Genomic DNA, 19,578 nt, shown 5'->3' with positions numbered 1-19,578 from the left:
TCTTTGGCTACAGAAAGTTTATCAAGTGCTAAAAACTCAAAGGATCACATTATGTGCTACAAATTCAGTCCCCAACTGGCTGGCACAGGGAGCTAAAGTCACAAGCTGCATCTCTTACACCAGTGTGTTAAGAACGGTACCACAGAGTTAATCTTACTGTAGTCGCTTTAATTTTAATACAAAAAAAAAAATTACTTCTTAGAGACTTACATAGATCAGGAAGTGATGGCAGAGTCAGTACCTGGACTAGGATGTAGGGCAAACATACCATAATGCTCTCGTTCCGTCAGTAATTTTAGTAAGCGTGCTTTCCAACTAGCACATGACCCCAAGGTGTCCCATCCTGCTGTGCTCACGGCTCACAGCGTGCTGAGCAGGGTTCAGCACCCCGTGCCAGGGAGGTGTGCTGTGACCAGGGCACCTGTGCTTCGTGTCTCTTGGGGGATGATAAATTGATGGTTTCACTCATACCAGCGTTGACCCCGTAAGGATGAAACGACTGAGCGTTCCCTTGCGTTTTTCTACGGTGCTGTAGCTGTGACCCCTGTGGAACAGGGAAGAACGAGCCTGAAATATTGGGGGGTGGGGGGGTATGTGTCTGACATCTCGCTGTCACCTCTGTGCCTGAGCAGGGGAAGGGGGTGCCGTCACCCTGCCAGCTGGGACAGCGAGGGGAGAGCTTTCACTCCTCCCTGCTTAATAGACTTGGTGAGGATTCCTGGGGCAGAGAGAAGTACTGGAATGAGGAGGAGGAAGGAGGAAAAATGCATTCATCTTCCCACTTCAGAAAGGAGCAGTTGGAAAGGTTCGAGGGCAGATGTTTTTTTGATGTGGCCTTTGCTCCAGTGCCTTGGGTGTTCTGAACAAGCCGTGTGAAACGCTGCAGTCCAGATGCCCCTGGTGCCGAAGATCCTAGGAGGCATTTTGAGATCTACCATTTTCACTTTTTAACTCTGTCATTGCAGGCATAATCCAGAATTTTTTGCTGTTTATTTTAACAAGAATAGTGCTAATAAACTACCCTCTTGTTAGCTTTTGCCTGAGAAATGCATATAAAACTATGGTAGAGATTAAGGTTTAAAGCCAGGAAAAATGCATTCCACAGGGGTCACTTGTAAAAGACCTTACAAAAATAGTGTTCAGATACCAGAGGGGGTTTTTTTAATCAAAACTGAAATGCTTTTGCAGGTTCTCTGCCCAGGAGATAACTTCTAATTTTTACTAATAATGATTTACAACAGATGATGAAAGATGCGGTTCCACGCTCCATTACATCTCATTTGTTTCCTAACTATGAACAAAAATAAATGAACAAAAATAAATTAACAAAAATATCTATGTGCCTGTTTTTCCTAGCAGAAAAAATGCTGGCTTTATGCTTTAAAAAGGAAAAAGCCTCTGATTGACTTAACCTAAGTGCCCAGCGTCTTTGGTGGCTACTTTCCAATGCTAAGTGTGAAGATGATTCGTCCCAGGAAGCGGTCGCTGTTAACATTGTTGATGATGCCTTTCCCATTCAGACTGCACTGAACAGGGACCAAATAATTCCTCTTTACATCTGTAAAGTGCATAGCCACCAGTGGGGATGTATAGTTGACCTGAAAAGAAGGGAGATTTAAGTAAATTTTTGAGGGAGCAGAAAGCAGGCAGTGCTTAGATGTGCAATGAAAATCGTTAGCCATTTGTTCACAGTTCCCAGGCGTCTGGGTGCGTTTGATGTCTATCATGGTCCCTCAGGATGCTGAAGCTGAGCCTTTCTGTGCCTCAGAGGGATGGCATCACATTGGGTTGTGTACTGCCCAGTGCCTCTTGTGTTGATGAGCCAGGAGAAGTAACACTGGATAATGGGACTCTCCTGTTCTAAAAACCAGTCTGTGGCTTGTGGTAGGGAACCCGTGGTGTTGTATTAGTCTGTGTGCTCAAAGGACGTGCAGACCTGACAGCTGGGGCTGTTACTCATCCTCAGCCAGCAGCAGTGTGGCAGCAAGGGTTTAGTGCCTGCCTCATCTCCTATTTCAGCTTGTCATGAAGGTATGTTACCTCCTAGCACCGTACCGTCCAGCACAAACCGAAGCGGTGCTGGGCAGTGTGTTCAGAAATAGCTGCTGGTGTGGGGCTGCTCTGTTCTGAACCACCCAGCCTGAGGTGGGTTTGTCAGGGCTTTGATAGAAGCTCCATCCTTTTCCTCTTGTATCACCTAAACCCTGGCTTCTCTGATGCCCTGGGAAAATGCTGGTGTTGAGACCTTCTCTGGGAGTTAGCAGAACCAGCCTTAGTCTCCAGATGATAAATGTAATCTTTCTCGTTGCTGGCAAAGGGGAACCGGAGTCCCCAAGGATTTCCCGCAGTTTGTCAGAGACAGAAATAGAGCGCTGTAATCCCAGTGCCCGTGACCTCCCTCCTGCCTGCATCTGCCCAAAATAGCCAGAAAGCACATCTGCACTCTGTGCACCAGCTCCTGCCCTCTCCTTCCCAAGGAGAAATAACAAGTATGCCAGAGTCCTTACTCACGTGAGTCATCTTGCCATAGTAGGGGTAATACATGAGATCAAATGTCCCGTTTCCAGGGTAGAAGTCCACCGACCTGAGATCGCTCTCATTGCCTTTCTGTCATTGAAAAAAAACCCAAACAAACCAATGGTACATGCATGGCACGTGGGATGCAAAATACGGCTCCCTTCAGAGTAAGGAGAAGGAACTTTTACTACAAGCATCTCTCACAGGTCCCCACTAGGGCTGAGCTGTGCCTGCCCGCCCGCAGCGTGTTTACTGTGGAAGCCGGCTGCTGCTCAGCGAGCCAGAGCACAGCACTGCTGCAAAGGCACAGGCAAGGGTTAGAGGATCTGCTGCTTGTCAGTCCCCCCCTGCACTTGCCTACTGCTTTATTGCTCTCCAAGGCCATGATCTAGCGGCTGTGCAGGCAGTGGGAGCCCTTCCCTCACCCCACGGCTGCTGGCTTGCGGGATGCTCCCCAGGACTGAGGGTACCACGGAGCAGCTGGGGATGGATGTGAGCAGCTCCTGCCTCCTCCCCAACAGCTCCAGGCTCTGACTGGCACCCCACCACCCAGACCTGCAGGCCTGCCCTCAGAGCAGTGCCGGGGAGGCTGGCAGCAGCCAGCAGCAAGGGCCAGGGTGGGAAGCAGGAGACCGGTGGCTACTGTTGCTCCCAGCAGACCAACCCCTGCTTGCACCTGGAGGCGTCAGCAGCACGGGGTCCTGTGAGTGTTTGGGGCTAAGATGAGGACAGATATTGGTGGGGTGCATCAGAAGGAGACATTTGGCCTTCTATGCACCACGCTGCCGAGCACGGAGGAAAGCAGTACCTGCACTTTGCAGTCGACGCTCACAGGGACCCCAGCACCAGGACGGTAGCCTATGATCTGCAAAAACAAAAGATGTTCGTGCTTGTACGAAATGCAGTGCCAAGTGCATGCTGCCTGCCTTCTGGAGAGCTTTTCTACATGCCAGTCAGGTTGCTCAGGACAGGAGTTACGTACCCCCAGAAGGAGGGTCTGCCATCTGTGCTCGAGTGCAGGATTGGTGCCTGAGGGCACAGGCAGAGCAGAGCACCCGGCCTCCCTGCAGTACACAGCCACTGCCCCTCACACTTCACACCCTCTCCACGTGTATTTTCCCAGCACCGAGCCACCATGCTATTAGAAGATTTCAGATAAACTCAATTCTATGAGAATTCCCATTATAGAGAGACTGGGGCCCAGCGTGTAGCCCTGAAGCTCAGTTCCTCCCAGAGAGGGAACTGGCACAAGACCTTCCAAGTTCTCAGGCCTCAGCAAATCAAATCAAGTTTTGTAGTGCTTTTATGTTTTCTAGCAGGTATGAGCCAGCAGGTTTTGGGATTCTAATTCCCTTTTACCCTAAGCCTGAGAAGTGGAGGAGTTTCAGTCCCTGCAAGGTCTTTACTCATCACACGGGGATGCACTGAAGGAAGGAATGGAGACGACCAGCTTCCTCTGTACCCGGTTCATCTTCAGCAGGATGCAGGGCTGGCCTTTAGAGTAGCCAAACGTTGGATCCTCAATGCCAGAGCAGTTCTGCAGCGCAGAGCGCTTGAACTGGCAAGCCTTCTTCTCCTCGCTTTCATTGCCCCCTTGGATGAAGTACTGTCCTGAGATGCACTCGATATTCTTCTCCTCTTGAACTTTGTCGTCATAAGCTGGTGGGGACCAAGAGACTTGTTAACATTTCTCAAGCCCTGCAGGGACCTACGCTCTCAGACTACATCCATATGCTAAGGGAGTTAGGAAGTCCCACCTGGAAAGGCAAGGCTCCCTCCCACGGGAGCTCTTGTGACCACCTTCTGAGCCTGCCTTTCTGGAGGGGGGTCGGGAGATGCCCAGGAGGAGCCCCCTGCACCCTGTACATGTGTGTATGGATGAAAACAACTTTCCAGCGTGACTCCTGGGGTGCCTAAGAGCTTACCGGCTAGGAAGCGGTGCATGATGTCCACGTAGGGTTGCCATGTGCTGGGCTGAGAGACATTGAAGGCAATGGTGAACCCATTCAAGTATGGTCTGATCATTACTCCTGGAGAAGGAGACGGACCCAGTTAGACCAGGTATGAGTGGTCTGGTCACGGGCTTGGGGTGCTTGTTGCAGGGACTGGTTACACTGCAGCTGGGTTTGGGGCCGGGCACAGGCACGGGAGCAGCAGCACCAGCTCACAAACCAACTCCCTTCCCAACCCACGGATCCCTCACCTCCATTACACATCCAGAGGACATCGTGCAGGTCAAAATATCCCAGGAAACATAGGAGACCTGGAGGGTCTCAGCAGCGCTGTGGGAAAGTGATGGGCTTGGGGCTACACATGGGGGCTGAGGAGTCCCCCCTGCCCCCTGCTGCAGGGCTGGCTCCAAGCAGGGAGCAGGGCGAGGGGGCCTTATGTTCCCCACCAGCATGAAAACATAGGGAAAATCCTGCTTCTGACATAGGGAAAGGAGTTTTTGAACATCATTTTGCCAGGAATCCCCCAAATAATAATGCGTAAAAGCTGCTCTTGATTTGCATTTTTATTTGAAGATACGAGGTATAAAGGAGCAGCAAGTAAAAAGAATGGGCATCACCTATGAAATGCCTGAACTTCCCCATTTACCTTGAGAATAAGGATAACAATAATTAGCATAATTAGAATAACAATTAGTATAATTAGAATGAATGCTTCACACAGGGCTTTTTAAGACGCCGCCGGATCCTCTGCAGAGAACCTGCAGCACTGTCGGTGCCCTGAGGTAAGCGATAGCACCCTGTGTTGGGGAGGGCTGAGTGACACCGGAGTGTACAGCTCCAGCAGGACTTTACCTGCTGGTAAAAGGTCCCAGTCTCACCATTTCGGTAGGACTTTGCTGTGCGAGTGCCAGCAGCAGTGCCCAAGGCTGGGCTGACATGTGTACATACCTGGCGGAGACACGCGGTCCCGGTACCTGGGCGTGTAGGGGCTCAGTGTGAGTAGCATCGCGTACACGCAAAAGGCAAACATTCCTGCCAGGCACGTGTAAAAAATGAAGTAAAACAGTAAGATCAAACCTGTAAAACAGAGAGGGGATGTTGCTGTTGGCACAACCAGAACGCCTCCCGTGGGGTGTGTGCTGCAGGGATGCACAGCCGTGCTCGGTGTGGCATCCTCCGCAGCTCTGGATCCATCCCGGAGGTGGGAGCTGGCAGCCCCCTTCCACAGACAGATCCTGGCATTTTTGGGTGCAGAGCTCTCAGCCAGACACGCTCCCTGCCCAGCCCTGGGATCCTGGGATGAGGGCAGCTGCCGTTTGGCTCTGTGCCCCTTCCCAGAGCTGTGTCAGGACCAGGTCTGAGCATCCACCTGCCTCGGCTCTTCCCAACAGACAGACAGGACCTTGGCTCTTACCATTCCCACTCCCTCAGGTGAGGGTGCCCAGTGGTGTCAGCCCATCCGAATTCTCGATGGGGGCTGTGGGGCGATGCTCCTGCCCTGACTCCTGTTGCCAGCGCAGCAGTGACCCCGACCTGGGACTGGAGCGAGCGGCACCGTGCAGGGGCTGCAACATCGCTGGCTGTTTCACAGCCCTGACATCCAGGGAATGAGTTTGTTTTTCCTCTGGACCAGGCTGATGCTGAGGATGTCTCAAGAGACCATGGCCTATGAATAAAACCCAGCAGCTCAGAAAGCGAACTGAAGCCCTAACCCAAACATTTCCCAGGAGAAACCAGCAGCTCGGGGGGAGCCCTGGGAACACAGATGTGTGCTCCTGCCATGCTTCTGCCGAGGCTGCAGTGCTGTGTCCTGCTGCAGGCTGAGCTGGGGAGGATGGGACCATCACCGCTGCTGGTGGCGCAGCAGGGATAATGTCCAGCGCCGCCACAGTGATGCTGGGACTGTGCCTTCGCACCAGCCTGGCAGGGCTGGAGCTGCCACTGGGGTGCTGAGCCAATGCTTGTCGGGACATGGTGCTGCCATTGTTCCTGTTCTTACGTTTCCCGCAATGCAGCAGGAAGCATCACCAGCAGAGCCAGGGATGCAGCCTTTCCCAGGGGCTGGGGCCTCTGGTGCTGACCCTGTGGCCAGCTGGCTCCCTGCATTTTGGCAGCACAAGTCCCCTGAGACCCTGTCCCTGCGACGGGGAGCAGCCCCAGGCTCTGCAAACGCCCTCTGCCTCACCCAGCAGATGAGACCTGGAAAGTTCAGCTCCGTTCATCTCCAAATGCTCTCATTTTAAAAGAAAATTTTGTTTTCACAGTAGCTTCATTGCCTCTCTCCTGCCCACCTGTACAGGCATGTGAGCGCACACATGTGTGCAGCCAGGTGTACGTGTGTCCGTAGGGGCCATATAGCATACCATGATGCTCCTAGGGTACAGGAGGACACTACAGCGTAAATAACTCCCAGCAGTAGCCAGCTGGGGCCACATCCACACCAGCCTGAGCAAGTCCTCGCACAGGGCTTTTCTCAGCACCTGGCAGAGCCTCCAGAAACCAAACCCACTTCCCTAGGGACCATCACCCCTGTACTGCTGGGTGTACTCCAGCAAAGGAGCAGCAAAACTGGGCTGCCTCCATGGCCAGCAAAGGGCACAGGGGAGCAAATGCGGATTTAAAGGCCTGCCCCAGACTCGTGCTTGGGAGTTTTCAGACTCCTCCAGCACTCATGGGCAGTTTCCTTTGTTTCTCCTGGCTGTCAGCACAGGCTTTGCAGGAGACCCAGCACGCGCGGTGGGGGCACGGGCAGGCTGCAGGGCTTGTGAGCGTGTTGCTGGTGCCAGCCAAGGAGGGCTGCAAACACTGAGCAGCAGCCCCTGATAACTCACAGCCTTACACCGGTGCGATGTGCATGTGATGCTAGGCTGAGGTCGTGGGTTTTTGCCCTGCTGCTGAGGCTACGTGCTGTCACGAGAGCAGAGCTGCAAAGGCGGATGGCATTGCACATGCTGTGGCACCTTAGTCTTGGTCTGAGCCTGCAGCAGTGCCGTCCCTGCAGCCACGGGCTGCTCTGAACCACCCGGAGCACCTCCAGACGCAGTGATAATTTTTGAAGCCACATGGACATGGCTAAAATAGGGTGTTCAAAGACCCACTGGTACATCCCAGCCCTGACAGCATGGGTGGGCTCTGCTGTGGGCACCGCACCATGTAACGCCCTGGGAAGCTGCAGGGTGGTGGCGATGACCAGCCCTTCCCGCCCCAGAGCCAGGCCACATGCAGGCAAGGAGGGCTGCTCAGCCCTGCAGTGCACACCCTCCCCAAAACACCTGCCCTGTGGCTCAGGTGCTCTTCTCCCACCACACTGATGACCCCAAAGCCACCTCCCCATGGGCTCCTGACTTAGGCAGGAGCCAGGTTGCTGGCAGCAGCAGGGGTGAGTGGCTGCATCAGACCAACCTGCAGTCCCCATGTTTGTTCAGGCTCTTAATTTCTTCCCAGTACATGGTCTGGGCAGCCTGCAATCTTTGCTTTCCCACCCTCAGGAAACATCAACATCCAGACTAAGGGTAACTTCCCCAACGTTTTCTGCTTGTCCTCCTCACTAGTTCTTTATTGCAGTGGTTAGAAACATCTGCCCTGGAAATATGGGGTGGGGGTGGTCAGTCCAAGCTATCAAGGATGGTCACAGGCAAGTGCATCTGTGGTGAAGCAGAAAAGGCAACGATCCCGAAAGCAGGGCTTGAGCAAGGACCTACCCCAGCTCTTGGCTGTTCTCCCCAGGCATGTTCTCTCCTCTGGGTTCCACAGGAATACCTTCATCTCCCCAGCCAGGTCTGCCCAGGTTTTGCTCCCCATCTCTGCCTTGGTCTCGTCCTTCTGTCTGTCAGAATCCTGGACTTTCTCCTCGTGCTTATTTTCCTGGAAGAGTTACAGAACACAACCCCCACACGCAAGCTGAACATCTCATTGGCCAAAAATAAATGCAAAAACACTTAATAGCTGGAAGTGTTTCAAATTTCCATTTTCCCATCATCACTCTTGAGTTAAAGAGAGGCAGTTTTGGCTGTTCTGACTTAAGATTGCTTAGATCCCAACATCCATTTTTCCATTACACATACGTCACTGCCATCACACCAGGTACTGTCTCCTTGTCCTGGCATTTACAGAAACTCATCTTTTTCCACCTGCGAGGACATGACCAAGGAAAAGCTGTGACGTGGGAGGGCCAGGGCTGTTCCCACGCTTCTGCAACATCTCTGAGCTCAAGCACACGTTTTCTGTGCTACCACAGATAACAGCAGGCAGCATTATTTAAGAGGTCATCCAGTTTGTTTTTCTTGGCATGTGAGCAAGTGTTTAGTCTTTGGAGAAATCCCTGTGTTGTTATTTTTTAATTACACTGAGTTCCAGGGAAGAGCATCTCCCCAGGCGGTGAGAGTTTGTGTTTTGCCTCGGTGGTGAAAATTCATTTGTCCAGAGCTCAGGAACACAGATCTCTCTGTACCTGTGCCTGGCCAAGAGTCACCTGAGAGGAGACACAGCAGCTGTCCCTCACCGCCCTTGAACCTGGGCAGGCTCTGTGTCTCTACAAGCAGCTGACGAGGTGGCAGAGGGTGCAGACCTTGCTTTGAGCTTGGGGCAGGGCTGGGCCAGGTACCGCTGGGGAGAAGAGGTGATGCTGAGATCTGGGTGGGTTCATCGCTTCCCTGTGCTTTAATGCAAACACTGCTGCAGGGTTCAGCTGCTCCCGGATGGGTCAGGGCCATGCTTGCCTGCCACAGCCACATCTCCCCAAGGCCACCATGCCCATGGCAAACACAGCCTGGCAGCAGCTGCACTGGCACAATTGCCCCGTGTCTGCGCCGAGGGCCGTGGAAATCTGCCGTCTGTGAGCACCTGTTGGAGCCAGGGCCAACAAGTGAGATATTTACACCCTACAGGTTGCCTTGGGAGAGCCAAGAAGTGGCCAACAGCTTGGCAGAAAGTCTGGCTTGGAAACACCTTGGGATCAGGGGGGATTAAACTCTGCTCAGACACACAAATACTGCAAAACAGTGGGAACGGGGAGAGCGCACTGACTCTACCGCCCGAATTCATGCCTTGGGGATTCTGGGTCAGACCCAGGGGGGCTGTAAACTATCACCATCCTACTAATTGCCCCGATCAGCCCCGGTTAAGGCCCCCGTGGGGCTCTTCTGGGAGCACGCCTGCGTCAGAGCACTGCTGCCAGCAAAATGCCTGCAGCTGCCTGTACAGCGAAGGCAATGCTTGGCTCGGGTCCTGTACCCCGGGCTGGAGCCCTGCCCGAGCCAGGTCCTGCATGGCCACAGCCCTGTACCACACAAGGCTGATGAAACCAGAGGATTTCGGAGCAGAGAAGCAGGAGCCCCAGCACGAGTGGCTGGCAGGGACATGGGAGAGGAGGTGGAGGGGCTGCTGCCAGGACACCTGCAGAGGAGTAAGTGATGGAAGAAGAGGAGGAGAAGGAGTTCTCCTTCCTCCCACTCTCCTCCCCATTAAATAAAGGAGCTACCAGCAGCTGCTATGGAAACATTTTCTCAGACTGTCAGAGTAGCAGGGACTGCTCAGAGGAACTCTGCCAATGTTTAGTGCTGCTTTGGGAATAGCCCTTTGGATTTCACACCAGCTGCAGCTCGGAGGCAGTGAGGGCAGCGCATGGGCTGTATGCAGAGCCCTCGCCCAGAAGCTGCTATCAGTGCTTAGAGTTGTGGGGGGACATGGGGGCAGCCCCCCATGGGCTCTCACCCAGGGAACGCCACAGCTCTGCCCTGCAGAAGGCTTTTGCAAGGACGGAAAACTTTCCGGCTGTCCTGGCTCCATGCTGCATATCCAGTACTCAATGAAGGGTCCCATCCTGCCAGCTGGGAGAGGCCATGGGGGCTCCGTGGCAGCATAGGGAGGCTGAGGAGGCCCCAGGCTCTGCCCACAGGCAGGAAGGTCTGTGTGGGGCAAACAGGATGGGATGTCCCCACTGCCAGGTCCTGCCCGAGGTCCCTGAGCTAGGGAGCTAGGTTAGGTCTGGATTGGAACACCTCCCCAGTGTTCTACTTCTGTACCCCAGGACCAGAGATGGCCTCGGAGCAGTCCCTTGCACCTGGAAAAGGAGCAGGAGATGGGGTAGGAGCATGCTGGGGCAGGGAAGGGGCACAGCCATGGCGGGACCTGTTGGGACACTGGACAACCCTCGGCTGCTGCCTGCCGTGGCAGCTGAGGTGACGTTGGGTGGCAAAGCAAAGCTCGGGTTCATCCCCTGGTGGGACCACGCTGTGCTGATGGTCGTGTGTGTCCTGGGGGAGGCTGGGGTTTTTCCCCCATCCTCAACCCCGACCAGGTCAGCTCTCAACGGCGGGTTCCTCCAAACGAAAGCCAGGTATGTGGAGGGTCCGTGCCCAGGTGTCCCCGCCCCTCCTGGCCCCCCTCACTGCCCAGGACCACCAGCCAGACCCTCTGCTGCCCCTTCCCCTCTCAGTACACAGTGCTTATGCTTTGCCTAAGGGATGCAGCAGCATTTCCTAAAGCAAAGTGGTTATATTTATCAGCCACAAAGCAGGTTCTTGGCAGTAGCCTCCGCCTCACCTCTCGCAGGGTGGCCAGCGGCCCCCAAAAGACTCACCACCTTCCAGTGGGGGCTCCTGTCCTGGCCCTCCATGCCCTCGGCGATGGCGTTCCCGTCCACCCCTGGGTGGGAAATGCAGAGAAACATGAGGGCTAGCACTGCAGGAGCCCAGGGCTGAGCCCAGCAAGCACCAGCCCCATTGTGGATGTCGTGTTGCCCCAGCTCTCGGGGACCCACAGGCACAGCCCCCTCCCCAGCACAGCTCCCCAGCCCCTATCTCCCCCCAAAAAGGCTGGGTGAGCTCTGCTGCACCAAGACCTTTGCCTGTCTGCAAGGAACCACGCTGCTTTTCCTCCCTACCCTGCAGGACTTCAGCATTCAGGAGTGGGTCAAAAAATAACTTGCTTTCCTAAGAGGGGTGAGCTCAACGCAACAGGATCCTGTCCCAAGCCCCTGGCATCTGGTGCCCTTTGCAGCACCCTCGCAGCATCCTGCCCTGCACCCTAGTCCCCATCAATGCCAGCCAGCACCCTACATGGGGAAGCCAGGCTCTCCGCCCCGGGGAAACCATGTAGCTGTTAATAAACATTGGGAAATCACTAGGGCTTTCGATGACTGCATGTGTCTGTCAATATGTGCTTGTCAGTCACAGTGGGGCCGTGGTTAATGCTTGCAAAATCTCTTTTGCAGTGAAGGGGTAGTGCGAGGGGAAGGTCTATATTTATCCCTTTGAACTGAGGCAGCAGCTACGAGTGCGCAGCGCTGGCTTCCCCGACCTGGCTGTAAGAGCTGGCCCCAGCCACCAAGAGACAATCCAGAGGGACACCTTGTTGTGACACCCTGCAGACCTGGACCAGGGAATATCAGATTTGAAGGGAATCGCCCTTCAGTCTATTATGGGCACAAGCGGGTGCATTACGGACATGGGGGGTGCGTGCTGGAGTCCCGTGGCTGTGAGGGGCCAGTGTGGTGGGAGTGCTGGGGGGCAGTGGGAGGACAGATCACTGGTGTCAGGCCAGCTCTGCCAGCGGCACCTGGAATGGCTCCAGCGGTGTGACAGCAGCGTGCGAGGGCTGTCTGTCCCTGCCTGTGCCCCACGCAGCTCTCAAGAAATGGTGGGGCTTGCTTCACACCGTCTGTGCCAGCAGAGCTTGGCACCATCCACCAGCTCGTTCCCTCGATGTGTTTCCAGTGGGTCCGGCGACCCTTCCCTTCACAGGAGACCCCTGTTCAACGGTGGGGACAGGCTGCCTTGCCTCACTTAGCCCGGAGGCTGGGGACATCGGCCCCAGGCTTCTGCACGGCTGCTCCACGCTGTCCAAGCACCATTTCTCCTTTCCCTCTCCTGAGTGTGGCTGAAAGCCGCTCACCGGCGGTGCTAACAAACGGGCACAGCAGGAAGGAAAAAGGCCTGGCAGCTGCCCCGGTCTGCGGCGAGCTGGGAGTTGGCCGGGGCTGCCGCACACCGGCTGCTGGGCACGCAGGCAGGGCTGGCTCGGCACCTGCGCCCACGGGCAGGAGGGCACTGGGGTGCTGGGAAGGCAGGGATTTAACATGGCATGGGCCATCGCGGGCCACCAGCAGCTCCCTGAGGACACACATGCCCCGGCACAGCGGTCACGCTGCCACATGTCCCTGACATGGAGCGGAGCGGGGAGCGGAGAGCCGTCCCCTCCATCACTGGTGCAGAGCAGGGGCAGCGGAGCACGAGGGGGCCAGTGCCAGCCCCACTGGCCGGTGGGGCACAGGCAGTGAGCACGGGGCTCCTCCGGTTCACCCCAGGTAAATAACCAGTTCACCCCGGGTAAATAACCGCTGTTTTCTCTGGAGGGGACATGTTCTTTGCCATTAATTGATCTGGGCATTGGTAACTCGCCTCGGGCGCTGCTGCCAGCGCACCCTTTCATTTCTCCGGGGAGAAGCTGGTAATTAGGCTCTTATCCAACAAAAGTGGGGTGGTTTTTTTTTTTTTTTTTTGAAGCACAGATAGAATTAGTCTCTTTTAACTTGATGAAACATGCTTTTGCTTGAAATAATTACTTGATTTGCCTTAGCACCTCTCAGCCCAGGGCATTAAAGTGATTTACAAGCAATTACGAAACCTGCTGGGAAGATGCTTTTATCCCCATTTGACAGATACAATATGGAAAACTGAGGTTGAGGGAGGGCCGGCCCCAGCCCGGGGTGCGGGGAGCTGCTGGGCAGCGGCGGGCACCGCCACCGGTGCAGTGAGGTCGGGGCACCGAGAAGCCCAAACCGGGGCCGGTGGAGGGGTGTGTGCCACCAGCACGGCCCGGGAGGGGAGCGGGGGGCACGGACCGGTGCAGGGGTACCTTTGGAGAAAGCAGGGCTGGAGGCGGGTGGGAGCCGCTGGGGTGCCGGTGGGTGCGGAGGGACCTGAGCCCCTCCGCCCGCGCTGCCGGTGGGTGCGGGGGGGCCCAGCGCCGGGACCCCCCCGGAGAGGGGCAGGACCCTCCCCAGAGCCCTCCAGGCCACGGGCGCCCCGCAGCGGGGGCGAGCGGGGGCTCGGGCGGGCACTGCGCGCAGCCAGGGCCCCTCCCGGTGCGGCGCCGAGCTCCGTCGCGGGCCCGCCCCCGCCGCCAGCCCCGGGCCCGCCGCCGGGCGGAGGCAGCGGGCGGCGCGGAGCGCTCCGGCCCCGCAGCTCCCGCCGCTCTCGCCCCAGCGCGCAGGCGCGGCGGAGCCGCTGCCGGGGCTCTGTCCGCCGCCGTGGCCCGGCGGGCTGCGGCGGGGAGCGGCGGCCGGCGGCAGCATGCGGCAGTCCCTGACTCAGCAGCGCCCGGGCGGCGTTGCGCTGCCCGACTCCGTGGGTAAGTGCCGGGGGAGGCCCCGCCGGCCCGGGAGGGCGCGGGCCGGGGGCGTGCGGCCATTTTGGGCGGTGGGTCCCCGGGGGCGCCGCCGCCCCCCACACCGGCCCCCCCCTCCCCGCCACGGCCGGGCGCCCGCCGCCTCCCCCGGCCCGCCGCCGCTCGGGCGCAGTGTCAGTCGCAGGGGGACGGTGTGTCGTCGTCGTCGTCCCCGTGGTCGCCGTCCCCCCGGCGCGGGGCTGCGGCAGAGACCCCGGTGGGGCGGGCGGCCGCCCGTGTGGCGCAGCCCCGCGCAGCGGAGCGGGGCGGGCGGGCGGGACCGGGGCGCCCCCGCCGCGGGCTGGCGGGGCCCGGGCGCTCCGCGGCGGTGCCCGGGCGGGCGGTGAGGCGGTGGGCCTGGCGGCAGGGCCCGCGGCGGGGCGCAGCCCGCACACGGTGGCGGTTTTAGCGGAGGGATGGAAGGGCCGGAGCGGGGCCGGGGGGCTCGGGGTCGCTGGCCCCCGCCTCTCCCGGGTGAGAGTTAAAGTGAGCTGCCCGAAGCTGCCCGGGGCTTGTTGGCCTTGGCGGCTTTGACCCCCAAAGCGCAAGATGGAGAAGCCGGTGCTGTTCCTGTGCCATCTTGTCTGTTTTCTCCTGAAAATCAGGAAGAAACTGAGTTAAATCAGGGCCAGCGCAGAGATACGCATCCCTGTAAACTTCTAACATAACCTGGTGGAAAAGCCTGCTACAGCCTGGCTTTTAGAGCGGCTTATATACAGCAACTAGAATAAGGGGATGTTTCTGAGTCTTGAAATAAAGATGATGTTTCTGAGCGCCGTTTTACCAAAAGAAATAGCCAGACTGTAGTTGGTCTTAATTTCTTTACATTTTTCTCACAGACTTAAGCGCAGTGTTTCAGAGCACCTGGTGTGCTTACGCTGAGGTTGCCCTGCAAGTTCTGAGGTGCCTGGTTTGGGTAAATCACAGAGAAAAAGCTGCTATTGTAGCTTAAAGGCAGAGATAGCAGAGCTGTTGTAGATCCACTTCTGTCTGTGAAGCTGTACCGGCCTCAGCGGCAAAGAGGAAAATGATATGATGGGAAATGCTTTCAGCAAAAATTAATGTTGACCGGGAGGATTTTGCCCGGGCAGCCCTTCAGCACCGGTCGGTGGAGATGCCGTGAGGGCCTATTAGTGCTGGGGCAGCCTAAGCATCCTTGTAGGAGCACAAAACCACTTGCTCAATATCCATGTAACAAAACGTGTTTTCAGAGAAAGAAAAAATGGAATTAGTGTCCCCGTACAGAGCTAAAGTGGAGGTAATCACATTATGTCCTCAATTTCATGTCTTTCTCGCCAATATCCAGTGAAAAGATTATAGTTGGTTTTGTCAGGACTTTGAATAAAAGCTTTTTTTATTATTATTATTCCTACCAGGAATATTGAAAAGCTTTCAGAAATTTTCCAGTTGGAAACCTTTTGTTTCACTTCTGTATTGCCTGTCGGGGTGTGCCAGTTGCGAGCTAGGAAACAATGTAGAAACGGAAGAGTGGAAAACATGGTGGTCCTGAAACAAGTTCAGAATCCATAAACAGTGTGTCAAGCTGCTTACTTCAGAGTGTTTTCCTGCAGCAATGCTCATACAGGGCACTCTCGTTTTGAGGAAAGTGGCACATTTTGCAGGTCTTTTCATTGTAACTTCTTGAAGCATCTCTGATGGAAATGCAGCAATAGCGGTTTGTGTGTGTGCCGCCCCGCTGGTGTACCCATGGTGTTCACTTGAGCGTACTCTGCAGGGGGGTTGCGCATGGCACACAAACATCTGCACACCCACACAGCCTAGCTGTAAAGAGTTTAAGCTGTGTAAGGAACATATGGCTGGTTTTACTTATCTTCTGCTCATTTGCCAGCCAAACCATAGAATCAGCCAAATCAGAAGTTTGGTAATCTACCATATGTGTAAGCAAGACAGGTTCGTTCTTTCCTTTCAGAACTAAACTATGTACAAAGTAGCAATTTTTTCTCTGGTTTCTAAAGTTTTGTTCAGCTAAACCTGTGGTCCTAGTACTTTGGAATTTTAAAGCATCTATGTGACACTTAAATTTCAATGATTATTACATTGTGTGGCACAAGCTATAGTATTTGGGAGGCAATACATACAGAATGGCATAATATATTGATAAATTTGAACTCTTCAGAAGTCTAGATTTTATGTTATTAACTTGTTTGGCATATTTGGGAAAATAAAAAATATTAACCCCAAATGCAACCTGCAGCAAACAGTTGGGTACCTTTAGCTCCATCCTGTAAAAAATGTCATGAAAAACTAAGGATCACTGATAAAAGATCCAGCCTAGATCTTAGGGTTCTCTAGCACTTATTTTATTTTGTTTGAAATTAGTATCTGTCTAGCTATTCATTCCAGCTAAGGACTAATGAGTTGCTAGGCTCCTTGCTTTTAGACCCAGTAATGTCCTAGTGGTGCAGTCACAGCTGTGCTCTGGGATATGGGCAGGTTTGTGAGTGGAGGGTTTTCCTTCCAGAGACATGGTCATGTGTCTTTTCTTTATAAACCCCTCTTGCCTTTCAACTCCTTGTGTTGGGCTTTTAAGCCCTGAGTTTAGGACTGGTCTGTGATTTCAAGTTCATCTGGTTGGCATGGGTGAAATGATCTAGCCCCATGCCCTTGGCAGCTGTGCCAGCCCAGATCATGGAGCAGCATGGGAGAGGGAGTGCTTCTGCCAGCAGCACGGCTGGTGGTCAGGCTGGAGGGCGGTGTGGGAGCAGCAGGGAGCTGCTGCACTTTTCCCTGGGGAGAGCTGTCCCTGTGGAGGAAGGGAGACAGTTTGTACAGCATGTGTCTGTATGGCTGCCTCGGAAAAGCTGTAAGGATTAAAAGGTCTCTCTAGCTGTGCTGCAAATATGTGCAGACCCTAAAGAAGTGCCTGTGGACAGCTGAGGTATACACCTTCAAGACAGAAAGATGCCCAGCAAGGTCTGGTGCGCTCTTTCTAGATAATTTGGACAAGGAGGTTGTGCTTGGCTTGGCTGAGTCTTTCCTCCTGGCCCTTCTGCAGGAATTTATCTCGCCACATACAGGCTGTCAGGGAGCCCCTGACCTCCTCAGCTGGGGTTCCCAATGTGGTTTGCTTTAGGGAATAGGCTCAGCTATGGTGGAAGCAGCTCCTTGCTCGTGGAACATGTCCCTGTCCTTCTCTGAAACACCCTGAGACGTGCTGGTAGCATGCACGTCACGGGCGAGCCTCTGGGGTGGGAAACACCTTTGCCTGTTCATGGGGGATGGGATCTAAGACAGCCCCAGCAGCCCACAGGGAACACGGCAGGGACCATTACAGCCTGGTATCCTACCAGCTGCTCTTGTAGGTGCTGGGTCATGTCTACATAATGTATGAAATATAATCAAAAGGATTGTCCCACAAAGCGATGCAAAGATGGCAGAGCACACATTAAATAAACGTGCCTAAAGATGTTGCTGAACGTAACATTGCAGCCAGCTTTCCTCTTGGCTGTTGGAATCAGTATTTTATATTTATGCTCATTTGGGAGATCTATAAATATATAAAAGGAAAAAAAAAACATGATCAGGCAGCTGTAGATGAGTTTCACTAATCCACAAATTCATTATTCAAGCATCTAAAAATACCTGGGTCCTTGCTGAATGTAGAGGATGATACTATATGAGGAGGAGAAGTGGCTGTTACTGGTGATTTCACATGGAAAATTATGGATGCCTTATGACATGACTGCAGCCCAGATTTTCCTCCTCAGAACAAGTGGCATACAGTGTGGTTATTTAGCTTGCTATAAGTAAACATATCAGAAAACATATAAATACTTAATGGTAATATTTCTCATTAGTTCAACTGCCCCAGGCCAGAGGGGCTGGGAGGCTTCGATGTATCCAAAGGAGCTTTGCAAAGTTACAGTTCTTAAGGCTCTCTTCATCTACGTCAGAGTGATGATAAGTAAATGTGAATTCAGATGCCCTAGTAACGCTTGATAAAGCATGTTAGTGAAGGTGAAAAGTGACAGCCAAACCCAAAAATACTCTCAAGTTAGAAGAAAGAAAATTCTCCACAATGTAGTTGGTAGTGGGAGGAGAAATTTGCGGTACTGTGACTGTCCCCAGATGGAATCAGCAAATTCTGTTGTGTATGTGTGTTTTTAGGGTCGTTCAATAGAAGAAAAAGAAATTCCCTCTACGTAACTGTGACTCTCCTCATTGTGTCAGTATTAATTCTAACGGTGGGCCTAGCTGCTACAACAAGAACCCAAAATGTGACTGTTGGAGGTTATTACCCAGGGGTTATTGTAAGTATAGAACTCCTAGGTAGGTCTAGAAAACTTATTGCCTACAAAATCCCTTGTAATGCTGCAAATGTTATAAAGGGTGATCTTGTCCTGAATATTATGCTCAGCTACTTCATTGCCATTTGATTTAATTTTTTTATTATTATTTTGCACCTGCTGCTCATTCCCATGCAGAAATCCCATCCAAGTGGCAGCTTTCTCTGAGCTTAGGTAATGACATGCTTTTGAGTTAACAGCGAGACAGATAAATAGGTCTTATGTCAGTCAAAGCAACCTTAGAACTTCTTTGTTTGCATACATCACATTAACCCCAGGCAGAAGTAAGGCAAAGGAGGGCCATAGGTGCCAAGAACAGTTGAGAGACCAGGTCTTGAAATGCTGTTCATGAAAGTTCATTTGCAGAAGGGTTTAACAATTCAGCGTTCTTGAATGAGGAGAAGCACATTAGCATAGCTGTGGCAGCCTGCCAGGGGAGCATGCAGATCAAAGCAGCTAGCACATCCATTTCTTCTTTTCTGTTATCAACAGATGAAAATGGGAAAGGACAATCTTGTAGCTTCATATAGCTTAAATTAGAGAAGACTGATGGTGCCCAGCCTTCTTGCCAGCAGATGTATAATCTCCTGCAGAAGCATAAGGGGCAAGTACATCATTCCCCTCCCGCTATGCGCAGAGGTCTAAAACTAGCTGGAAAGCAAGGTCTGTTCCGGTGCGTGTCTGAGATGTGCTCAAAAAGAAGCCCAAAAAGGACTGGCCAAGTTTGGGGTCTTAGCAGGTTGAGCGTAACTGCAGACCCCCAGCTAGAGGCCCCTGGTGCAGCAGTGTGGAGTGCTCTGCATTTAGGTTTGAAGCCATGAAGTCAGAGGCTTAAAATCAGTCCAGGTAACTAGGTGGAGATTTGTTCTTGCCTTATTGTGGTTTGATTTATTTGCCACACATTGCTATCTCAAGGACGTTTATACTTCTCTGTGGACAAGCTCTTCTGTGACTGAAGAAAGCCCCTTTCCAGCCATTAGAGTGGAACATTGTTAGACTCTGGTTTAGGATTAGTTTTCTGGCTTGTCCCAGTAACTCCTCCGTTTAGGCCTGATCTTTTTTTAAAGAGAATTATAGAAGGAAGATGTTGAGAAAGGTGACAGGCTGGCTTCAAATTCTCCACACTTAGCATATGCTCCGTCAGCCTGACTTGAACATTGTGCTTCAGAGCAGGTCCTGCAGACTGATGCAGATGGGTAGAGCCTGTTGTTCATGTCTCCTTGACATCTCCTGTGCTATTTATGCTCTGGGAATGTCAGCATCGCTCACGCTTTTCTAAGATTCAGTCTACTGAAGGAATTAACAAATTCCTGGACTTGGGAAGGGTGTTGAGTTACTTTATTCAGAGGCACCCTGACAGTGTTTGTCACCAAATTCCGTCTCTGTTAGTTCATTAATCTGCTGTATGGAAATGT

At 53.6% G+C, this 19,578-nt stretch overlaps 2 protein-coding genes across 3 annotated transcripts in view; one reads left to right on the top strand and one right to left on the bottom strand.

Moving 5' to 3' along the window:
- Positions 1–127: 127 nt before the first annotated feature.
- On the bottom strand, positions 128–13,764 carry ATP1B4 (ATPase Na+/K+ transporting family member beta 4; the record flags this gene model as incomplete). Its single annotated transcript, XM_080365781.1, has 9 exons — positions 128–1,598; positions 2,512–2,607; positions 3,326–3,382; positions 3,980–4,176; positions 4,443–4,547; positions 5,418–5,546; positions 8,171–8,333; positions 11,050–11,114; positions 13,326–13,764. 9 exons carry the CDS (start codon positions 13,762–13,764, stop codon positions 1,437–1,439), a joined length of 1,413 nt encoding a protein of 470 aa, XP_080221907.1. The 3' UTR covers positions 128–1,436.
- TMEM255A (transmembrane protein 255A) overlaps positions 13,692–19,578 on the top strand; it is a 28,176-nt gene continuing 22,289 nt past the window's right edge. For both annotated transcript variants that reach the window (XM_080365797.1, XM_080365796.1), the window contains exons 1-2: positions 13,692–13,820; positions 17,985–18,127. In XM_080365797.1, coding sequence (XP_080221923.1) covers positions 13,763–13,820; positions 17,985–18,127 — 201 coding nt within the window. In that variant the 5' untranslated portion in view covers positions 13,692–13,762. The remainder of the gene's footprint in view (positions 13,821–17,984; positions 18,128–19,578) is intronic.

The sequence above is a fragment of the Falco punctatus genome, assembly GCF_963210335.1.
Source record: "Falco punctatus genome assembly, chromosome: 15".
Lineage (NCBI taxonomy): Eukaryota > Metazoa > Chordata > Aves > Falconiformes > Falconidae > Falco > Falco punctatus.
This window is presented reverse-complemented; position numbering and strand designations above follow the sequence as displayed.